At 36.5% G+C, this 18,003-nt stretch overlaps 2 protein-coding genes and 1 pseudogene across 2 annotated transcripts; 2 read left to right on the top strand and 1 right to left on the bottom strand.

The window, feature by feature from the left end:
- The first annotated feature begins 222 nt into the window (after positions 1 to 222).
- LOC121760140 lies at positions 223 to 4,065 on the top strand (annotated as a pseudogene).
- Positions 4,066 to 5,775: 1,710 nt separating this feature from the next.
- Positions 5,776 to 12,785, bottom strand: LOC121762159. Its single transcript, XM_042157958.1, has 9 exons — positions 12,224 to 12,785; positions 11,071 to 11,171; positions 10,614 to 10,980; positions 7,694 to 8,518; positions 7,551 to 7,602; positions 7,319 to 7,380; positions 7,115 to 7,221; positions 6,957 to 7,044; positions 5,776 to 6,417 (listed from the first exon to the last, which is right to left on the bottom strand). The coding sequence occupies exons 1-9, from the start codon at positions 12,344 to 12,346 to the stop codon at positions 6,121 to 6,123; spliced, it is 2,022 nt and encodes a 673-aa protein (XP_042013892.1). The 5' UTR covers positions 12,347 to 12,785; the 3' UTR covers positions 5,776 to 6,120.
- A 3,142-nt stretch (positions 12,786 to 15,927) lies between these two features.
- Positions 15,928 to 16,941, top strand: LOC121759896 (zinc finger A20 and AN1 domain-containing stress-associated protein 5-like). Its single transcript, XM_042155466.1, has one exon. It carries the CDS (start codon positions 16,049 to 16,051, stop codon positions 16,577 to 16,579), a length of 531 nt encoding a protein of 176 aa, XP_042011400.1. The 5' UTR covers positions 15,928 to 16,048; the 3' UTR covers positions 16,580 to 16,941.
- The last annotated feature ends 1,062 nt before the right edge of the window (positions 16,942 to 18,003 follow it).

Below are 18,003 nucleotides of genomic sequence, written 5' to 3'. Positions count from 1 at the left end.
CGTCACGCACGACGCCGGGCTGCGCCACGTCGCCTAGGCGCGTGGCGAGACAGCTCGTCTCGTGGCTCGCCGAGACGAGACGCGGGACGAGACGGGACGAGACGGAGGCTGCAACGCGTCTCGCCGGGGTCTCGTCTCGCCGGGACGAGACGCCGGCGAGACCCGTTGTGGATGGTCTCATCCAACATCTGAACCGCCAACATCCCTAAATTCACTCCGGAATCGCCGTATTTTTCTTCACCGAGCAAAAGTTCTCATATCATAAAAAATTTCGTAGATTTGGAAAGGATTTGCAGCAGCATGTCTAAACGGTGAGCAGATATTCAAACCGTATCCTATTATCTGGAATTATTAATTACTCCTATTTCTTCTGATTTTCTAATGATTTTTTATCCAATTGATATTTTTTCATAAATTACACCTACGCCGATTGTATAGAAACTATTTGGATGTTCTCTTCATTGATTTCTTGAATTTGGATTCGTTCATAACAATGAGGTTGAGTGGAAGGTAGATAAATTTAAAGAGAAGGAAAAAATGAATTAAATTAGTAGAACAGCAATAAATTTACTTCGTCAACCAAAGTTATTCAGTATACATATATCATGAGCTTATTTCTTAAAGGTTTGATTGGTCTGTACTGTAAATTGGAATAGGATTGATCCAAGCTGGACAAGGTTTTTTTGTTAAGACTCGATTGGAAATTATGCACTGTGTGTTGATTGATTGTCAACTGAAAGTAGCCTGCTGTTCTGATCTTTCTGAATATAATCTGAGCATATTTTCCAGCATATAGTAGTTGTATACATGCTATGAAAAATTATAAGTTGCAATTGAAAGTTGAGTTGTTCCCTTATATGCTATATGAGTTTCCTATTAATAAGTTTCTATGGAGGTAGTTAGTATGGCATTTTCCATGTGCCTTTTTTCCATTTTAGAGTGTACAATGCCCCAAGTCTTTGCTGAAGTAGACCCACAAAAGTTATGAGATATCTAATGTAGTACAGACCTTATGCTTCGGTTTTGGTTTATTTATATATACTTATGTCTTCAAGGGCATAGTTGTAGACTTAGATAAGCCTTTGTCACGGCATTTGTTCTCTTTTCATAGATACATAAAGCTTTCAGAGCTGAACTTGGTTCAACTAGGTTGAATATTTGCATTTCCCTCCCCTTGTATCAATACGGAGGTAGTTGCTTGAACTTCTACTGGACTTTGGCTAGGACTATTGCTATTACTTAATGATTGATTTCAAGATAGCACAATTTATGTTATCACTTCCATAATTTAGTTCATTATCCGCTTCTCCTTTTATTGTCTTGAGAATAAAGAGAACGAATACAAAACTTTTATCAGTCATAAGGAAGGAAGTTACAAACACCTTATTGGACTGAGAAATGACACACATTGTCATCTTCCTTTGGAAATTTGATTTCACTGGAATACTTATTGGAGTGGTTAATCACATGCAGTCATGAAACCCTTTAATGCATCTTGGCATCAAGTTTATTTTGTTAAATGGGACTTACTTATCTTGGAGCCTTTGCATCACTTGACAGAGCTCTCTTTAAATTGATTGTTGATGATTTATTGTGCCTTCAGGGCTCTGTGTCTTAATAATAAGGTTCTAGTTTTGTCTTGGTGGTCAAGACTTTAGCCATTTATAACTGAATAACAAGAAAGATCCATTACTGTGTTAATAAAACTTTTAAACTTGTTTATGATGATTTTCATTCCTTCAGGGTTCTCTGCAAATTCTTTGCTAATGGTGCATGTCTAAAAGGGGAACACTGTGAGTATTCACATGATTGGAAGGCCCCACCTAATAATGTGAGTCTCTGTTAACCTGCTAGCAGTATTGGCCATTTTAATGTTTTTATATGACTAAATTCATTTTGGATGCGCATATTACTGTAGATATGTACGTTCTACCAGAAAGGTGTTTGTGCTTATGGCACTCGATGTAGATATGATCACATTAAAGTTTCTCGGTTACAGTCGCCGGCTTTATCTTCATCAGTTGAGCTTTCTTCAGCCAAGGAGGTTTCTACTAGAGCTGTGACATTAGGTTTCACTGCTTTTACTGGTGTTAGTGTTGAACATTCATCTTATAACTTTCCACTTCATCCTCCTAGTATACCAGCATGGGGAGAGAATTCTGGGAATTGTGATAATCTAGTAACTCTACAAGGCGATGATGATTTGGCAGACTTTAGGGATGTAGATCCTGCTGACCGACCAATATGCTCTTTTGCTGCTGTCGGGGATTGTCCACATGGTGTGAGTTGCCCTAGAGTTCATGGGGATCTTTGTCCTACCTGTAGGAAGCATTGCTTGCATCCTTTTAGGCCTCAAGAAAGAGAAGAACACTTGAACACATGTGAAAAAAAGGCAAAAACATTTAGAAGCATTAACACATAGTCAACAAATAGAATGCAGTGTTTGTCTTGAGAAGATCCTCTCAAAACCTACGGCAGCCGAACGTAAATTTGGAATATTGTCAGAGTGTGTGATCATCCATTTTGTATAGCATGCATTAGGAATTGGCGTAGTACTTCACGATCATCTGGCATGGATGCTATCTCTGCATTAAGATCATGCCCTATATGTCGGTAGCTTTCATACTTTGTGATTCCTAGTGTCATTTGGTATTCCTCAAAAGATGATAAGCAAGAAATTGTTGACAGTTACAAGTCCAAGCTGAGGTACAGAGTAGCTCCCTTTTGCTTTATTGCTTTCTTCTATTCCTCACACTGAGAGGAAGCATCTTTCAGATCTATTGATTGCAAGCACTTTGACTTTGGGAATGGGACCTGCCCATTTGGCACCAATTGTTTTTATAAGGTGCGTGCATTTTCTCCTACTCCATTAATAATAAAGGTATGCAGAAAGTATGCTGCATTGATGAAACTTTCTTACAAATTGGATTTGTATACTATTTTATTGCAAATCACCTGTGTGTCACTAGCCTTCTAGCATAAGTTTCCAACTTAATTTTTTTGTTGTTCTAGACTACAATTAACATTCCATAAGCGTACTATTTTTTTTGTTCCTGCTTTGGGAGAGACGCATAAGGGTCATGCGTCTGTCGTTAATGAAACGCATCACGGAGATGCGTCTTACACAAATACGCATGAGAGACATGCGTCGTTTGTTTTTTTGATTTTTTTTAAAGACGCATAAGCGTCATGCATCATAGGGAGAGATGCATCTTCATCATGCGTCGCCTGTTTTTTTAATTTTATTAGACGACGCATGACCGTCATGCATCTTAGGGAGAAAGGGCATGAGGCTCATGCGTCTCTAATTTGCATAAATCAGACGCAAGGGAGGCAGAAAGGGCAGACGAGACGCGAGAGAGATAGCAGACGCGAGAGAGAGATACCAGATTCGATTTCGGCGATTTCTTGGCGATTTCCCGTCATATTCCGGTAAGTTTCCTTTAATCTTTCAACATTCCTCCCTTATTTGTAGTTTATTTGCATATTTTGTGTAGGTTTCTCTCAATTTTGTAAATTAGAGTTTACAACAAATTGTTCAAATTTGACCGATGTTTTGTTGTTTTGTTGTTTTGTTAGTTGTAATGGATTTTATTGGTGAAATTCATTCAATTGTATAGTTTTTGATATGTTTGAGATGCTTGGTGTTGCGATTTTGGTTGTTATTGGAGAAGAGAGTACGGGTTGAAATGTATCTTGTAATTTAACTTTCTAATTTAGTAGTTATATGTAAATTATGCCTTATAAAGCATGAATTGTGATGAATTGTAGTTTCTAATATATAGTAGAACATGGATTAGGAGTGAATCATTTGGTTTATAATGTTTTGTTGTTTTGATGATGAATTTGAATGTATATGTTATTTGTATTTTAAATGCGAGTTTGTAATTGTTGTTTTGTGAATATGTTATTAGATTAGATAGAGACTTCAAGTTCAAGCGGACAATTATTATGTGAATCTGAAGATCCGTCAGTACTATATCTTTAGAAAAAACACTTTTCAAATAAACTATTGAAAGAAGGCACAACACAAGTTTTCAAAGTCCGACGGACGAAAAGTAAGACATGCGATAATTTCAGATTGGGTTATCGGGTCGGATACGGGTAACCCATTAAGAAATAATATTATTATTTTTATTATTATTTAAAAATATATATATTACTTTAATTTTTTAATTTCTTATAAATTAGGTTTAGATGGTATAAAACGAGTTTTAATTGTGTAAATTAGGTTAAAAATTAAGGTTTAATCGTGTAATATTAGGTTTTAATCGTGTAATATCAGGTTCGGGTTGTTATCATGTCGTGTCAACCCATATTATATCGTGTCGATAACGGGTTCGGGTGCGGGTCGTGTTCGGATTTGAAGGTAGCAGGTTGGGTTCGTGTTCGAATTTACAGTTTCCTTAACAGGTCAGATTCAGGTTAGGCCTTATTGGGTTGGGTCATTATCAGGTTGACCCGATAACGACCCAATCCGCACAATTTGTCAACCCTAGTCCAGCCTCATGTGCCTCGACATAGGCACAACACACCAAGTAAGTGTCGCACAAGGAGCATCCATTCACATCATTGCAGTAGTCAGGCAGTATGCAATGTGCATATGGCGTCCACAGAAACTACAAACCAGCAATGCAAACACCAAATTAACTTCATAATAAATTCATAAATTAAGCCAACATTAAAATAATATTCACCTGGTCAGGTCTAATCAGATATATTTGATCACGGTAATGCTCAACCGAGTATCTAAGAGCATTTCCTATTTGCGTTGTTCCTTTCCACCTATAAATAAAATTGATGTAAAAAAAATAACTCAATATGCATAAACAAATAAATATATACCTGGCGTCACATGGCGTATATGGCTCGTGCACGAGTACTCCTATGAACGACGGCCTCAATGTGGGTATTCTTTACCACGCCCATAGCTGCAGAAGCATCATAGGCCCGCCCAACTCTTTCCTCTTAATACCCTTATTGACGTTTTTTTATCGTATTGACATTCCGGAGCTGATGATCTAGGCCCTTGATTTGAATATCTAATGGCTATTATTTAATTATAGCTAACAATTAAGTATTGAGTGAGTAATATAACACTCCCTTAAATAAATGTGATGTTAGCAAATTTCAACTTCCATTTCCCGTGATGTTAGCAAATTTCAACTTCCATTTCTTCAACGTGATGTGTAATTTCTTGTATAGTTTCATAAAGCAAAACCGAGATTTCATCAAACATGAGAAAAATTAAATAAAACAACGCAACTACAGTAAATTTAAGTACAATTTCACTCACCCCTTATTCTAATTATAAACATGAAGTTCAAAACCAAATTGTAACCCCTAATTAAATGAGATAGAAAAGGTTAGGCTATATGGATTCATAATTGTAATTTTCTCTCCATTTTGATAATTTCATTTTATGTTATATACTATATGATGGGAGATCTTCTTGCCTAACTATTTACATCACCATATTATTTTATCGATCCATTATTTGCTATGTCGTATAATTATGATACAATCCTGTTTAAGGGGTTTATATAATTGCACAATTTCGAAAATGGTGTCGCAGACGTCGAGAAGAATAAGAAGGGAAAAAAATTAATGAACATGAGATTCTACCTATGAGAGATTAAATTTTTTTTTATGTATCACAATTAGACAACCAATTCAACTACAAATAGCGAATTTAACCATTTGACAATAAAACCAATTACAGTATAAGAGAAAATATTATGAAAAGAACACAATTGTAGAAAGACTGAAAGGAGATATTCGGCAAACATTTTTCATTTCTTTCCATTTTTTCATTTTTCATTTCGTATTCAAACGATCATAAAGATTAGTGAAACCAAAAACATTCTGAGAATATAATGTCTAGGCTGCATTCAGTCCATAATATTCACAAAATCAGGTTGTTCTGTTCCCGCGTAATGCCCAGAATCACCCCGTCTTCACTGTACTAATAACGTAAAGCCCCGTCTTCACTGTACTAATAACCTAAAGCGGATATTATTCCTCAACTCATGCATCTCGGCACTTGGCTGATCACGTCGGCCAAGCAAAAACAATGCCAGTGTTCAAAATATTCCTGCACGGCGCTGAGCTATAAACAATTTAACCTGATCTCCCATTTGTCTTGGTTTCTGCTCTGACATATGTGAGACTACGTGTAGTTGATAAAATCATGTTGGATGCCTGGCCTGAAGTATCGGTCACAGTTGAGTCAGACCCTCGCTTCCACTGGAAACTCTTTGCACCCGGCATGATAGGTACACGACCACCCCTGTATTGCATGCCTCTAGCGAAAGGAGCTCGGCCATATCTTGGAACAACAAAAGGAGATGCCCGTGCAACGCGAGGCCATGTCATAGCAGATGCGACATCAGGTTGAGCAGAGGTCTTCTTTACAATCTAAAGATAAGATAAAAGCGTTAGTACAAAATAAGTAACTCTTCCAGATAATGTATCTCAAATCTCTATAAGTCAGTGACAATTGACATCATTATCAGACATTAGGGAAATAGTTGTAACACAATTCACTTCAAATCATGATTCTTTACATTGTACATTAATGTTATGAATATCAATGTAACGTGCATACATGTTTATTTACATAATCTTTAAAATAACATTTAAAGATATAAAATGTTCTTATGTGTTATTAGTCCATGTTTACGACTTTATGTTCAAACTAACTGTGAAAACATTTTTCAAGCAAAGTAGCAAACCTATGCTCATCTGCATACCCATCACACTCTTTTAAGGCCCAGCAAACAACTTAAGTGGCATATTAGGATTATTTGTAAAGTTAGACTTCAAGTAAAATAAGTCATCTAAGCATTTAGTGGCATACCACACAAACAAAATTCCATGCAAGAAGCTGATCCCAGCTTCAAAAAACCACTATGCAAATCATACATCTGAAACCTGTATTATTCTTAATTACATACCTTCAAAATGCGTGACAAAAAGGATGTGCCGTCCAAAGACAAAGCAAGCTCAGCCGCTTCTTTACTCATAAATTCTATATATGCTGATCTGAATAAGGAGAACTATTTAGAAATACAATAAACTGGATTAAGGGAATTAAGCATCTGAAACACCTTACCCTTTTGGTTGCCCAGTAGCCGGATCAGTTAAGATGACAACTTTCAAGACTTCTCCAAACTTGTTGAAATGTCTTGAAAGGCTATCCTTAGTGGCAGCAAAATGAACCTAGAATATGTTGGTCACAAAAATGGAGGATATTAGAAAAAATGTAATGACAGAATCCACCAAAAAGAAAACTTGGGGCTTAATATGAAGGAGTTACATTGCTAGCAAAGATGGTACGGGAATCAGCGTCTTCGGCTGGTGGACCAGTATTATGTAAACCTGCATACACTAAGGATTAAGATAGAGGATAATAGCATGACAAAGAAAAAATTCTTTTCAAGTCGGTAATGCATCAGAAGAGATATATCATCTATGGCCAAGAATACCACTGAACTAGAGTATAAAATATAAAGTGAAAAATGTAACGGAAGGAACGATAGAAGGTTCACCACTTGGTCCCTGACTCCTTTCAGACTCGAGCAGAGTAGCATCAGGCTTTGCCTGTTAGAAAGCAAGTCAGAGGAAACAGGTTAATAACAAAACAAAATTCCTTAAATTTCCATTATTGCACGAATTTAGTTAAATTTCTTACATTTCCATTAAAAGGCACTGTATGATTGTTGTTTGTTTTCATCAACCACACTTCAGAGTTTGTAGAAACAGCATCAGCACCTCTCATTCTTTCATGATCATCCATCTCAGCTGCCTCTATTTCTTCCTGGTATTGAGGTCTTCTCATTTTCATGCTTACAGAAGAAGAATTCGTGAGGATTGCACTATGCACTGCAGCAGGCTGAATAATATCTTTATGTGATCTGTATGCTGTTCCATCATCGTGATCAGCAGCACCATATTGAAACTTCAAGGAGCTCTCTACCCATTTCCCACTAGATGAGCCTGATGGATAAATATCTGTGCCTTCCCGTCCCCTTTCATCATAATTTTCTCTGCCATATCCCCGATCAATATCCTGGACTTCTTGAAAGGATGACATGTTCCCTTCATGTAGCATGCTGATATCATCTCGTGGGTAATAAGAAGAGTGAAGACTCTCCATCTCAACATTAAAATCTCCATCAACAGCATCTTCAGCAACACCTCCATATTCGCAGTGACTGCTAGTGTTTGGGCCATTCATAGCATTACCAAGCCTATCAAACACATTACGGGAAGGCCTAACTTTAGTGACATCCTTCACCGCTTCAGCCATAGCTTTAATAGCCACAGACATAGAAGCGTGACGAATCCTCTGAGGGCGTGCTTCTGCATATGACTCCGTTGTTGAAATCACAGAGCGTAGACGTTTGAGTGAAGGCTCTGCTGTTGCATTTGGTGGCCTAGAAGTAGCAACAGCATCACGTACAGCAAATTGCAGTAGTCTTTTCGGGGCACTAACAGTTGACTGGGACACTTCTCTCTGCCAATTTGAAGCAACAAATAAGTGAAGTGAAAAGCACCACAGGGACTTAAAATCTTTTCAAGATAAAAGATCAAGGAACACACAAAGACCAGTTTCTATATCAAAGCAACAATAAAAATGAGTTTCTTCTCCACATGCAATTCATCATTTTCTAAAAGAGAATCGTAGAAGATCATGGCTTCAAGACAGTTGTTAATGTCAGCTTTTAAATAATTTTTCTTAAGCTGGGAATTACTTCTGTCAGGCTCAATGAAGTCTTATCTACTACGAAGATACTAAATTACAGATAATTATAGCCCACATGATAGAAGGTACACCTTACTTTGTAAATGGCCATGTCTGGTTCCTAAGGCAACTGAGTTGTCAAATTCAGCCAAGAAGCTCATTGCACAAATGACAAAGTAATGGATTCTAGAGAAGAATGTTCGCTACAATTTCATCAAGGGTGGATCGAGATGTTAAAAATACATATTGATAAATTAAATTTAAAACTATACTCCGTCTGTCCTAGAAAATTAGGCCCCTTGTTGGACAGTTGGACCCACGGGTTTAATGAGAAATTGATAAAGTAAGAGAGAGGAGGAGAAAAATTGGATAAAGTATGAGAAAGTCTCCATTTGTGAAATGAGAATTTTTCATGGACACCCAAAAATGGAAAAATGAGACTATTTTTCGTGGACGGAGGTAGTATAACTTAAGTTCTAACACAATATTGAGCCACAAAATCATAGACCAAAATACATAAATAGATAATTTTCTTTAATTTACCTGAAGTATAATTAATTACAAGAAGACATGAAATACCACATAAATTGTAAACAAAAAGCTCACACTGTGTGCAACTGTGCAAAAAAAAGAACAAAAAAGAACTGATGCAGCATGTGGTCACCCGATGTTGCAGTGGGCGTCAGTGAAGAACAGAGAGAGAAGTGACAAGAAATTAAAAGGATTAAGACTGGGAAAGTGTGAAGAGAAGCTATGAATCTTGAAATAAAGAACTAAACCATAACTTCTCAATAAGGTCCTCTCGGGTCAATTATTAATAAAAAGAATTAGGATATACGGGCGCCACATCATAAATACCACATCAAAACCACCAGGCCACTGGGTGGTGGTGGCAGAATCCTCAAAAACTGCCACCGGAAACCACCAATTGATAACATTGTTCACTGCTGAAGAAAGCTCACTCGAAAGGCGGGGCAAGGGATTAGGACGGAACTAGTACAGCTCATTTTCCCAGAACGAGGTACATGATAAAATTGGGAGATAGATGCAGAGAGTACGTACCCTAAGACATCAAAGTTCACAGGATTCAGAAGAAACACAAACTCCGGTAATGAACCAAGAGCAAGTCCGTGGTATTAATGAACCATAGTGATACATCCCATGATGTGCATGCTCTTTTCATCACTAGAGTCCTCGAAATTCAATAAATGTAAAGGTAGTACATAAATTAGTTATATTGCGAAGCCAAGGTACTTGATGTAGACAAGAAAGAGAGAAAACTACATGCTATTCTTAGATTGCACACAACTCTTTAGAAAGGATTCATTTGAGTGTTTATATTCAGTGATACATTCTCAAACGCTCACCAACAGCATTCATCTTCCTTTAATTTCTAAAATAAAAAGAGAACTATTTTGATTGTTTGTATAGTATCAGAAAATACACAATGCTGATTGTACAACAGAATGACAGATACAATGTCACAGGTTGTACAAACAGTCTCAAACAACATAACACAGATGTATCATTGACTAATGTTTTATTTAAAATACTTTCTTTTCCTTCAAGGGATTTACTTCTCAGGTGCATTCCAGATGGTGAAATATGCAGATACCAAATAAAATATGTACAAATAGATAGCAGAGGGGGAGGCAAAATATGAAGAGTGCAGACCGAGGAATACGGTCAATATATCTAAGGTCCACTAAACCAACTTTATAACTGACCTCAAGAGCAATGAAGTGCAAAACTGCAAAACCAAATAATGTTCTAGACCCCTTTGAAATATCTTACATACAAAGACACAAGAACATTACCAGTGCAAAAGGTGCATACTAAAATTGTTCAAAAAGCAAGAAAATATCACCTTTCTTTGATGTTGTTCCTCATCATTTCGCCTTCTTTTTTTATGAATTGTTGACTGAAGAAAACGACGTGGTTTAGATTGAGAATCACTAGGCTGATCTTCATCTCTGATATTTACATTTTTGGCCACAGACTTTCGAGGAATGGGGGCTTCGTCATTATCACCCTTTACATGCCCTTTATTTTCCCCATTTTTATGGTGCCCATATGTTTCAACGTAGTTCCCTTTATCAGCTACAGATTCAATCTGATCAGATCCAGTTTTCCCAGGCTGATCTCCCGCAGAAGGTTCTGCTTTGGGAACTCCTGGTTTAAGTTCTTGTGCTTGGACGTATGAACTCAAATTAGATCCCAGATGGTCCCATAGCCTTGCAAAAAGTTCACAAACGGTTAGAAAGCACTATCAAATGTTATAACAGATGCATATCATCATAAAATGCAAACTGAAGTAATCTTACCAAGATATGAAAGAGTCGCTGTCATCTCCTAAAAAGACATCCAGCTCATTCTTTGCTTCATCCTTACTCCTACCATTTTTTAGCAAGACTATCACATATTCCTGGAATACAAATTATATGAGATCAGCAATATGTATATGCAATAAAGAAACACAGAGAGAGGGGGGGGTATGAGTGGACACAATCAGAATCAATTTGCATAAAAAACTAAAAAAACACAACAGTTGAAATTTTGTAATGGTGTATATGTTGTCACATCCAAGGTACAGATTAAAACATAGTAGAAAAAACACATACTCTGGAAAATGAATATATTCAATAAGTTGGAAAGGAATTCAGTATATAACTACTATAAGTGAAGAGAAAAGGCCAAAGTTTAAAAAATGAGAAAGTCACCGGAGAAAGAAATGCATACACTAAAACAAATGCTTGAGTCTCATTACAACAAGTAGCACTGAGTTCAGCTATCTTTGTGAAGCTGGCACAATGAAGTTATTACAAAAAAAATACACCTTTTTGAAAGGCATAATATAGTTTTATAATAAGCAATTCCGTAGGCTATAAGTTGCACAACTTACAATCACTCATAAAGTGCTGAATTGAAACAACACAAAAATGAGATCATAAGCCCATGAGTGGTATTGTAAAAGAAATTGCTGTGTCATGAATGAAACTAGAATCTGGAAAATGTGCCATGATTGCATGCGAGAATTCCATATAGTGCCAAGGAAAGAAGTCACAAATGGCCATTACTAGAAATGCACCTTTATTCAAAGAAAACAACGGAACCTAGATGACACTGGTAATCAAGCCAGAGCTGAAAGAAAACATAACCACCATAAATGACTAAACACAGTTCCCCAATTCAACGTCAGTTTGACCACGAGATTGAGTAATCAATGACTTCTCATGCATAATGCACCACATCTTGCCCTACAATATCCAACTCATTCAAATAACCCTTATTTACATGATCATGGTACCAGCCCGTGACTCATTTTATATAAACAACCACAAGCATTACATGATTTCTTCCGCATTCCATATACATTTAGAAACAAGCCAAGTACAGAGTTTGCATCTATAATCCCCAAACACGCATAGTTCCGATAACAACTGTCAATTAAATCATCCAATAAACTTAAATTCCTACCACGAGAGTGTCATCGGTGTAATCACCCATGAAGTCTTTGAGTTTCTCCTCGACGACACCACGAAGCCTAGAAACTCCTTCACTTGAGAAATTTGCCCTAAATGTCTGATCATCTCCCCCCATCACTGCACTCCCCGATTCCGTAAAACTTCACCCCTAAACCCTAATACCAATTCGCTGACAAGTCGCTACAGTGCTCAATCGGGCCTTCCAAGAAGCAGAGAAATGAAGGGAAAAGGAGTAATTTGTCTATTTTAGCTAAATCAAGAAATGTATTTGGAGTGTGAACCTAATAGAAATAGAATGAAGATGAATGAAGATTTTAAAGAGAGTATATAAATGTATTGAATGGAATTGATTTGGGGAATATTTTCAGGAAACAGAGACAAAAATTAATCCAATTTCTATATTGATTAACGTGGAATTGTGGAGAGAAGTTGATGGAAGTGGAGACAATAATTGTGGAGATACACAGCCCGATGCTTTCCGGCAAATGAAGAGGAGTTGTGGGTAGTGATGACAAGGACGAAACCCTACGCAATTGCAAACTGCCGAACTTTATTTTAACATTTCATTTCCCTTGCAGTTTTGTAAAATCATGTAAATGGAGAGAAATAAGTGAAGTTCACTTTGGTTTGGGCCCAATGGGCAAGAGGCTCGACTGATAAAATGGTTTATTACCTATTTGAAATATAAATGTTACATAAGTTCAAAATTAAGTGGCCCATCAAAACAAATAATCGATTAATTTGAATTTTTTCCATTTTCTTGTACGTCAACACAAAAACAACAAATGTATAAAACATGTGTTGGTTGTTGATTATTTATATACTCCTATTAGTAATAAGCATATTTGGTAGGGAAGATAATTTATCTATGTTTGAAATTCATTGACTAAAAATGATATTTTTGGTCATAAAATTCCAAATATAGATGAGTTATTTACCCTATCAAACATGCTTTGACACAAAATTAACATGTACGGACTCCTATTTCATTAATTTTTATTGTAATTTTTAGAAAATCAAAACACATTTTTCATGATAGGGAAAATTTCAGTTAATTGAGCTAACTTAATTAGTTATCGAGTCAACTCTATCAATCTCGGGCTATTTTCGATTTAGGTCAATCGAACTTTATTTGTTTTGTGCTTGAAATTTTTTATCTTGACCCTTAGCTATACATGATAAAAAAAATAATATACGTATCAAACTGAAATGATATTAATTACTTTTAATTATATATTTAAAAAATAACATATTGTGTGAGTATTTGTTAAGTAGAACTCCATTGCGACTCCTAATGCTAATTCGATATAAATATGATAGTCATTCGAATCAAGAAGTTTGATCAAATAACCGTCAATTTCATGACATTCGAAATTGAAATATCAAATCACAAAGTTCAAGTTTTTCTTAATTGTCTCATTCATATACAGATCGATGTATTTTATTCATGCTTAAAATGATAGTATTATTTAAATTAAAAGAAGAAAAGAAACAAGAAGTTAAAGGAATACAAAATAAAAAATACTTATTTTAATCAAATGCATCATTCTAGTGTTATAGAAAAACGAGATATATTGTGTATGAATGAGACAATTAAGGGGGAAAATGAAATTATGCGATTTAATATTCCAGAATCGAAAGCCATGGAATAAACAGAATTTTATCAAATTTTTATACTAATGACTATTGACCCTAATATAATCTCAAAGTTGTATTGTTTTACAAAGAAATGTTTTTATTAATTAAATGAATCATTAATTAATATCAATTCTAAAATTTGTCAAAATGATATTGAACATTGAACTTTTAATTAAATACTAATTTTGATAATATAGATATTTATATTCAAATCTATGTCAACTAATCATACAGTTTTAGCAAATATGATAAGAGCATTAGCAATATACAGCCCTATCAAGCTTAGCCACCGCCGTGCGATTCGGCGGTTGGCTGGGCACCTATTGCGTCTGCCTAGCCGAGAGAAAGAAAGAGAAACGCCCGAGAGGCGTGCCGCGGTGGCCCAGCGCAAATAACATTGGCGACTTGGTCAACTTAAATATTAAGGCAATCAAGCTAGCATTAACTTGGACCACAATCCATATTGCATGAACTTATACTACTATCAAATTCACTTAAATTAATATAAAAAAATTGAATTTGATTGAAGTTAAAAAGATGAGTCGCAACTCGCAAGTATTTTGAAGGAGTCAAATGTACATTTTTTCAATACTATAATTGGTAACCAATTCGACAGCTAAAGTATTTAATGTAAACGGCTATCATTTATTTGAATAAAATACGTGAATCAAAATGCAAATTAATTTCATATTTCATGCAATAGCCACCCAATAATTATTACCATAATAAATTTAATAGAGCCCCCCTAATCTAACTTTATGAATACGAGGCAAGTTGGCTAGCTATATTATATACGACGACCAAACATTTTTTCCAGAAAATAATAGTACTTAATTTTTATATAAAAAATAGTCTTATTTCAAGATATTTTATTATTATTCAAATATGAAAAACAGAAAAAATATAGTATGAGATTTTATCATAAATAGAATTATAAATAATTTAAGTGAACGAATCACAAAAAATACAACTGCATAAACTAATTTTCATGGAAATAAAAAATGGTAGGAGCATAAAATCATACTTTGAATACAATAAAATATCCCAAAATGGACGTAATGCCACGTCAGAGAGATCTAGAACCTCCCCATTAGCGCCATTTAGAGAAAGCACAAGGGCTATTGTTGGTCTATTGTTGGGCTATTCCTATTGTAGATGGCCTTAGTGCTATTTAGAGAAAGCACGAGGGGTATTTCCGTCACCAACTTGTCGAATACGCGTCCCTCCCTATGAGGCCATTTATTATATCCCGTCATTGCGAGTCGCGACCGACTTTAAGAGCCTCTCCAATGGAGACGAGCGGGTCGGCTAGCCGATTTTCGGCGCTCGTCGGTCCGCTCGCCGAATCATTGGAACCGGCGAGCGCCATTTCGGCGAAAAAATCGGCTAGCGTTGGCCGATCAGCGAGCGCTCGCCGGTCCGCTCGCCGCCATTGCAGGCGGCGGATCAGCGAGCGCTAGCCGGTCCGCTCGCCGCCATTGCAGGCGGCGGACCGGCGAGCGGTCGGCGATCGAATTTTTTTTTTCGAAACACTATATATACGCGATTTGCACGTCATTTTCATTCACACCACTTGTTTTAATGAGTACTCTCTCAATCTTAATTTCTGTACAAGATCAATAACGCGAAATGAAGAACAACAACGAAGGTATTCCAGTGATGAGCGGGTCTCAAACTCCCCCGGGGTTCCGGCGGATACGGAGGCGACGGAGACGGTGGCGAGGGGGGCGACGGAGACGAGGAGTAAGGCGGATGACGTGTTTTTTAATAATATATATATTTTTTAAATTAATGTATTTTTTTTAAATTAATATATTTTTTATTGTATTTTTTAATTTAAATAATATTATTGAATTTTCTTGTATTTGTGTCGTACATTTAATTCCGTATTTTGTGTAATTGTCAATTATTTGTTTTATATAATTATGGGTGATATAGCTAGGCTATTGCTGGACTATTTGCTTGTCTTGATGATGTGATAGGAGGATTTTTTTTACTGATGATGTGGCAGGAGGAGTTTGTGGCTGGGCTATTACGGAGTTAAAGCAACTGGAGATGCTCTAAATTGCAGCCTCCTCGCCCCTTTTTTCTCTCTCCAAACGCCCCCAATTTCCAATCACCCTCTCTCTATACTCGCACTTCTCTCTCTGAAAACGCGAATTACACAAATTTAACGCCGATGGCGCACAAGACAGAGCAGGAGGAGACCGAGTTCAAGGTCGCTCCTGAGAACATCTCGCTCTGCGTCAAATGCGGCGTACCAGGGAATTCCGCCGCGAATAATTTGTGCCAGAAATGCTTCACCACGCCGCCGGAGGTCTCCGCCTCCGCCGTTCCCGCGGTTTCCGGCGTGACGAAGCCGAAAATCCACGTGTTCGGAGAGAAATCCTTCAGATCCAGCTCGTCCGTCAGATCCTCGCCGCCGAGGATGCCAAAGCTCCTCGAGACGAGCGCAGATCTGAAGGTCGATCGCGCGGCGGCGGATTTATCGGCGGCGGCGCCTCCGGCGAAGAGAGAAGTCAACCGGTGCTCCGGCTGCAGCCGGAGGGTCGGATTGACCGGATTCAGGTGCCGGTGCGGCGATCTGTTCTGTGCCGATCATCGGTACTCGGATCGCCACGACTGCAGCTACGATTACAAGACCGCCGGCCGGGAGGCGATCGCGAGGGAGAATCCGGTGGTCAAAGCCGCGAAGATAGTCAAAATTTGAGGCTAAAAACCTCTGAGAAGGATTGGACGAAGGAACGCTTGCGCCGAATACATACGCAATCAAGAATCGGGGATTCTTCGTGTTATGAGATATCGGAAATGAAATTATTGCTGCACTTCTCTTCGAGCTGAGACGACGCCGTCTCGTGGCCCAGGGACGGAACTGTGGAAGAGAGGATGAGACAACCGCTTCTGTTACTTTTCTTTTTGTATTTTTTTTCTCAATTGTGACGATATACAATAGAGTTTTAATTAGTGTGGCAATATTGCTAGATTTTTACTAGTTTAATGTGTGATTTTTTCTTGATTTTTTTGTATTATGAGATGGATTTTTTTACTATAATCTGTTCGGTTTTTGATAAATTTGATTAGCGATTTGAGAGTTTTCATGAATTATCTGGAAATCTGGAAGAGGGTGGAAATGTCATTTTGATAGTGACATTGGGTGGGCGAACTAGTCATTTTCGGCTGTCGAGATAAAGATGGCAGAATTATTATTGGTATTGATGATTGATTATTTAATATCAACAATTATAATAATCGGTTTGGAATCTGGACCTACATAAACATAAGCATATTAAATTGAAGTAGTATCAATAAGTTAGTGAAATCAGTCTCATTTTATATGCTTCATCCATCTCACATTAATTAAGTTTATCTTTTGACTACAATATTTAAAAAAGTGAGTGTAGTGGAGCATTTAAAAATTAAATAGAGAGTTTTTGATAAATTTAAAAAAGTGAGGGAATAATAATATTCAAAGTAGGGGAAATAAAGTACTTTAAAAAGAAATGACTAGGACAATTAAAAATGAAATATGTATGACTTAAATAATTTGACACACGAGAGTATATTCCATCAGTTTTTTAAAAATATATCATTTGAGGATGATAAGGATTTTTAATGATCAATTGATATAGTGAGAGAAAGATAGAAAATAGTAGTTGAAAATATTGAATAGTTGAATAAATAAATGATAAATCAAAAAAGAAGAATTTTTGTATAAATAAATATGAACTATTTTAAAGATTTTTTTTAAAATTGAATATGAACTATTTTTTGTCGCGGATAAAAAAATTTAGATGGAGCATAATTCTTAGTTTAAATATATCAAGAATGTTCGTGTGTAAGAAGTTGGGTAAGGGTAATACTTTTGAGAATAACTATAACACACGATTTTTTAAAAGTATTCTTGACTAAGTTATTATTTAATTACTTAACTAATTTTGAAATATTTCTTAAATTTAATTTTTTAAAAGAAAGAAAAATCACTGAAATAAGAATCTAATTTTTACGCATTTCAGGGCATCCATCACTTAGGAATAAATTTGAGATAAACAAATTTATGTGCTATTATGCTTATTTCATTATTTTTTTTCAAGAATAGGTGCTAATAACGCGGTCTCGTATTTGTTGTCGCTTCCA

Source organism: Salvia splendens, chromosome 13, assembly GCF_004379255.2.
Source record: "Salvia splendens isolate huo1 chromosome 13, SspV2, whole genome shotgun sequence".
In the NCBI taxonomy this organism is placed as follows: domain Eukaryota; kingdom Viridiplantae; phylum Streptophyta; class Magnoliopsida; order Lamiales; family Lamiaceae; genus Salvia; species Salvia splendens.
The sequence above is the reverse complement of the archived record's forward strand: the minus strand, read 5'-3'. Positions and strand labels throughout refer to the sequence as shown.

Excerpts from the sequence above, each read along its gene's own strand:
- LOC121762159 (XM_042157958.1), bottom strand. The coding sequence starts at position 12,346 with ATGGGGGGAGATGATCAGACATTTAGGGCAAATTTCTCAAGTGAAGGA. Across the intron at positions 11,172-12,223 it reads ACACCGATGACACTCTCGTG|GAATATGTGATAGTCTTGCT; the intron begins GTAGGAATTTAA and ends TTTGTATTCCAG. Across the intron at positions 7,381-7,550 it reads AAGGAGTCAGGGACCAAGTG|GTTTACATAATACTGGTCCA; the intron begins GTGAACCTTCTA and ends TAGTGTATGCAG.
- LOC121759896 (XM_042155466.1), top strand. The coding sequence starts at position 16,049 with ATGGCGCACAAGACAGAGCAGGAGGAGACCGAGTTCAAGGTCGCTCCT.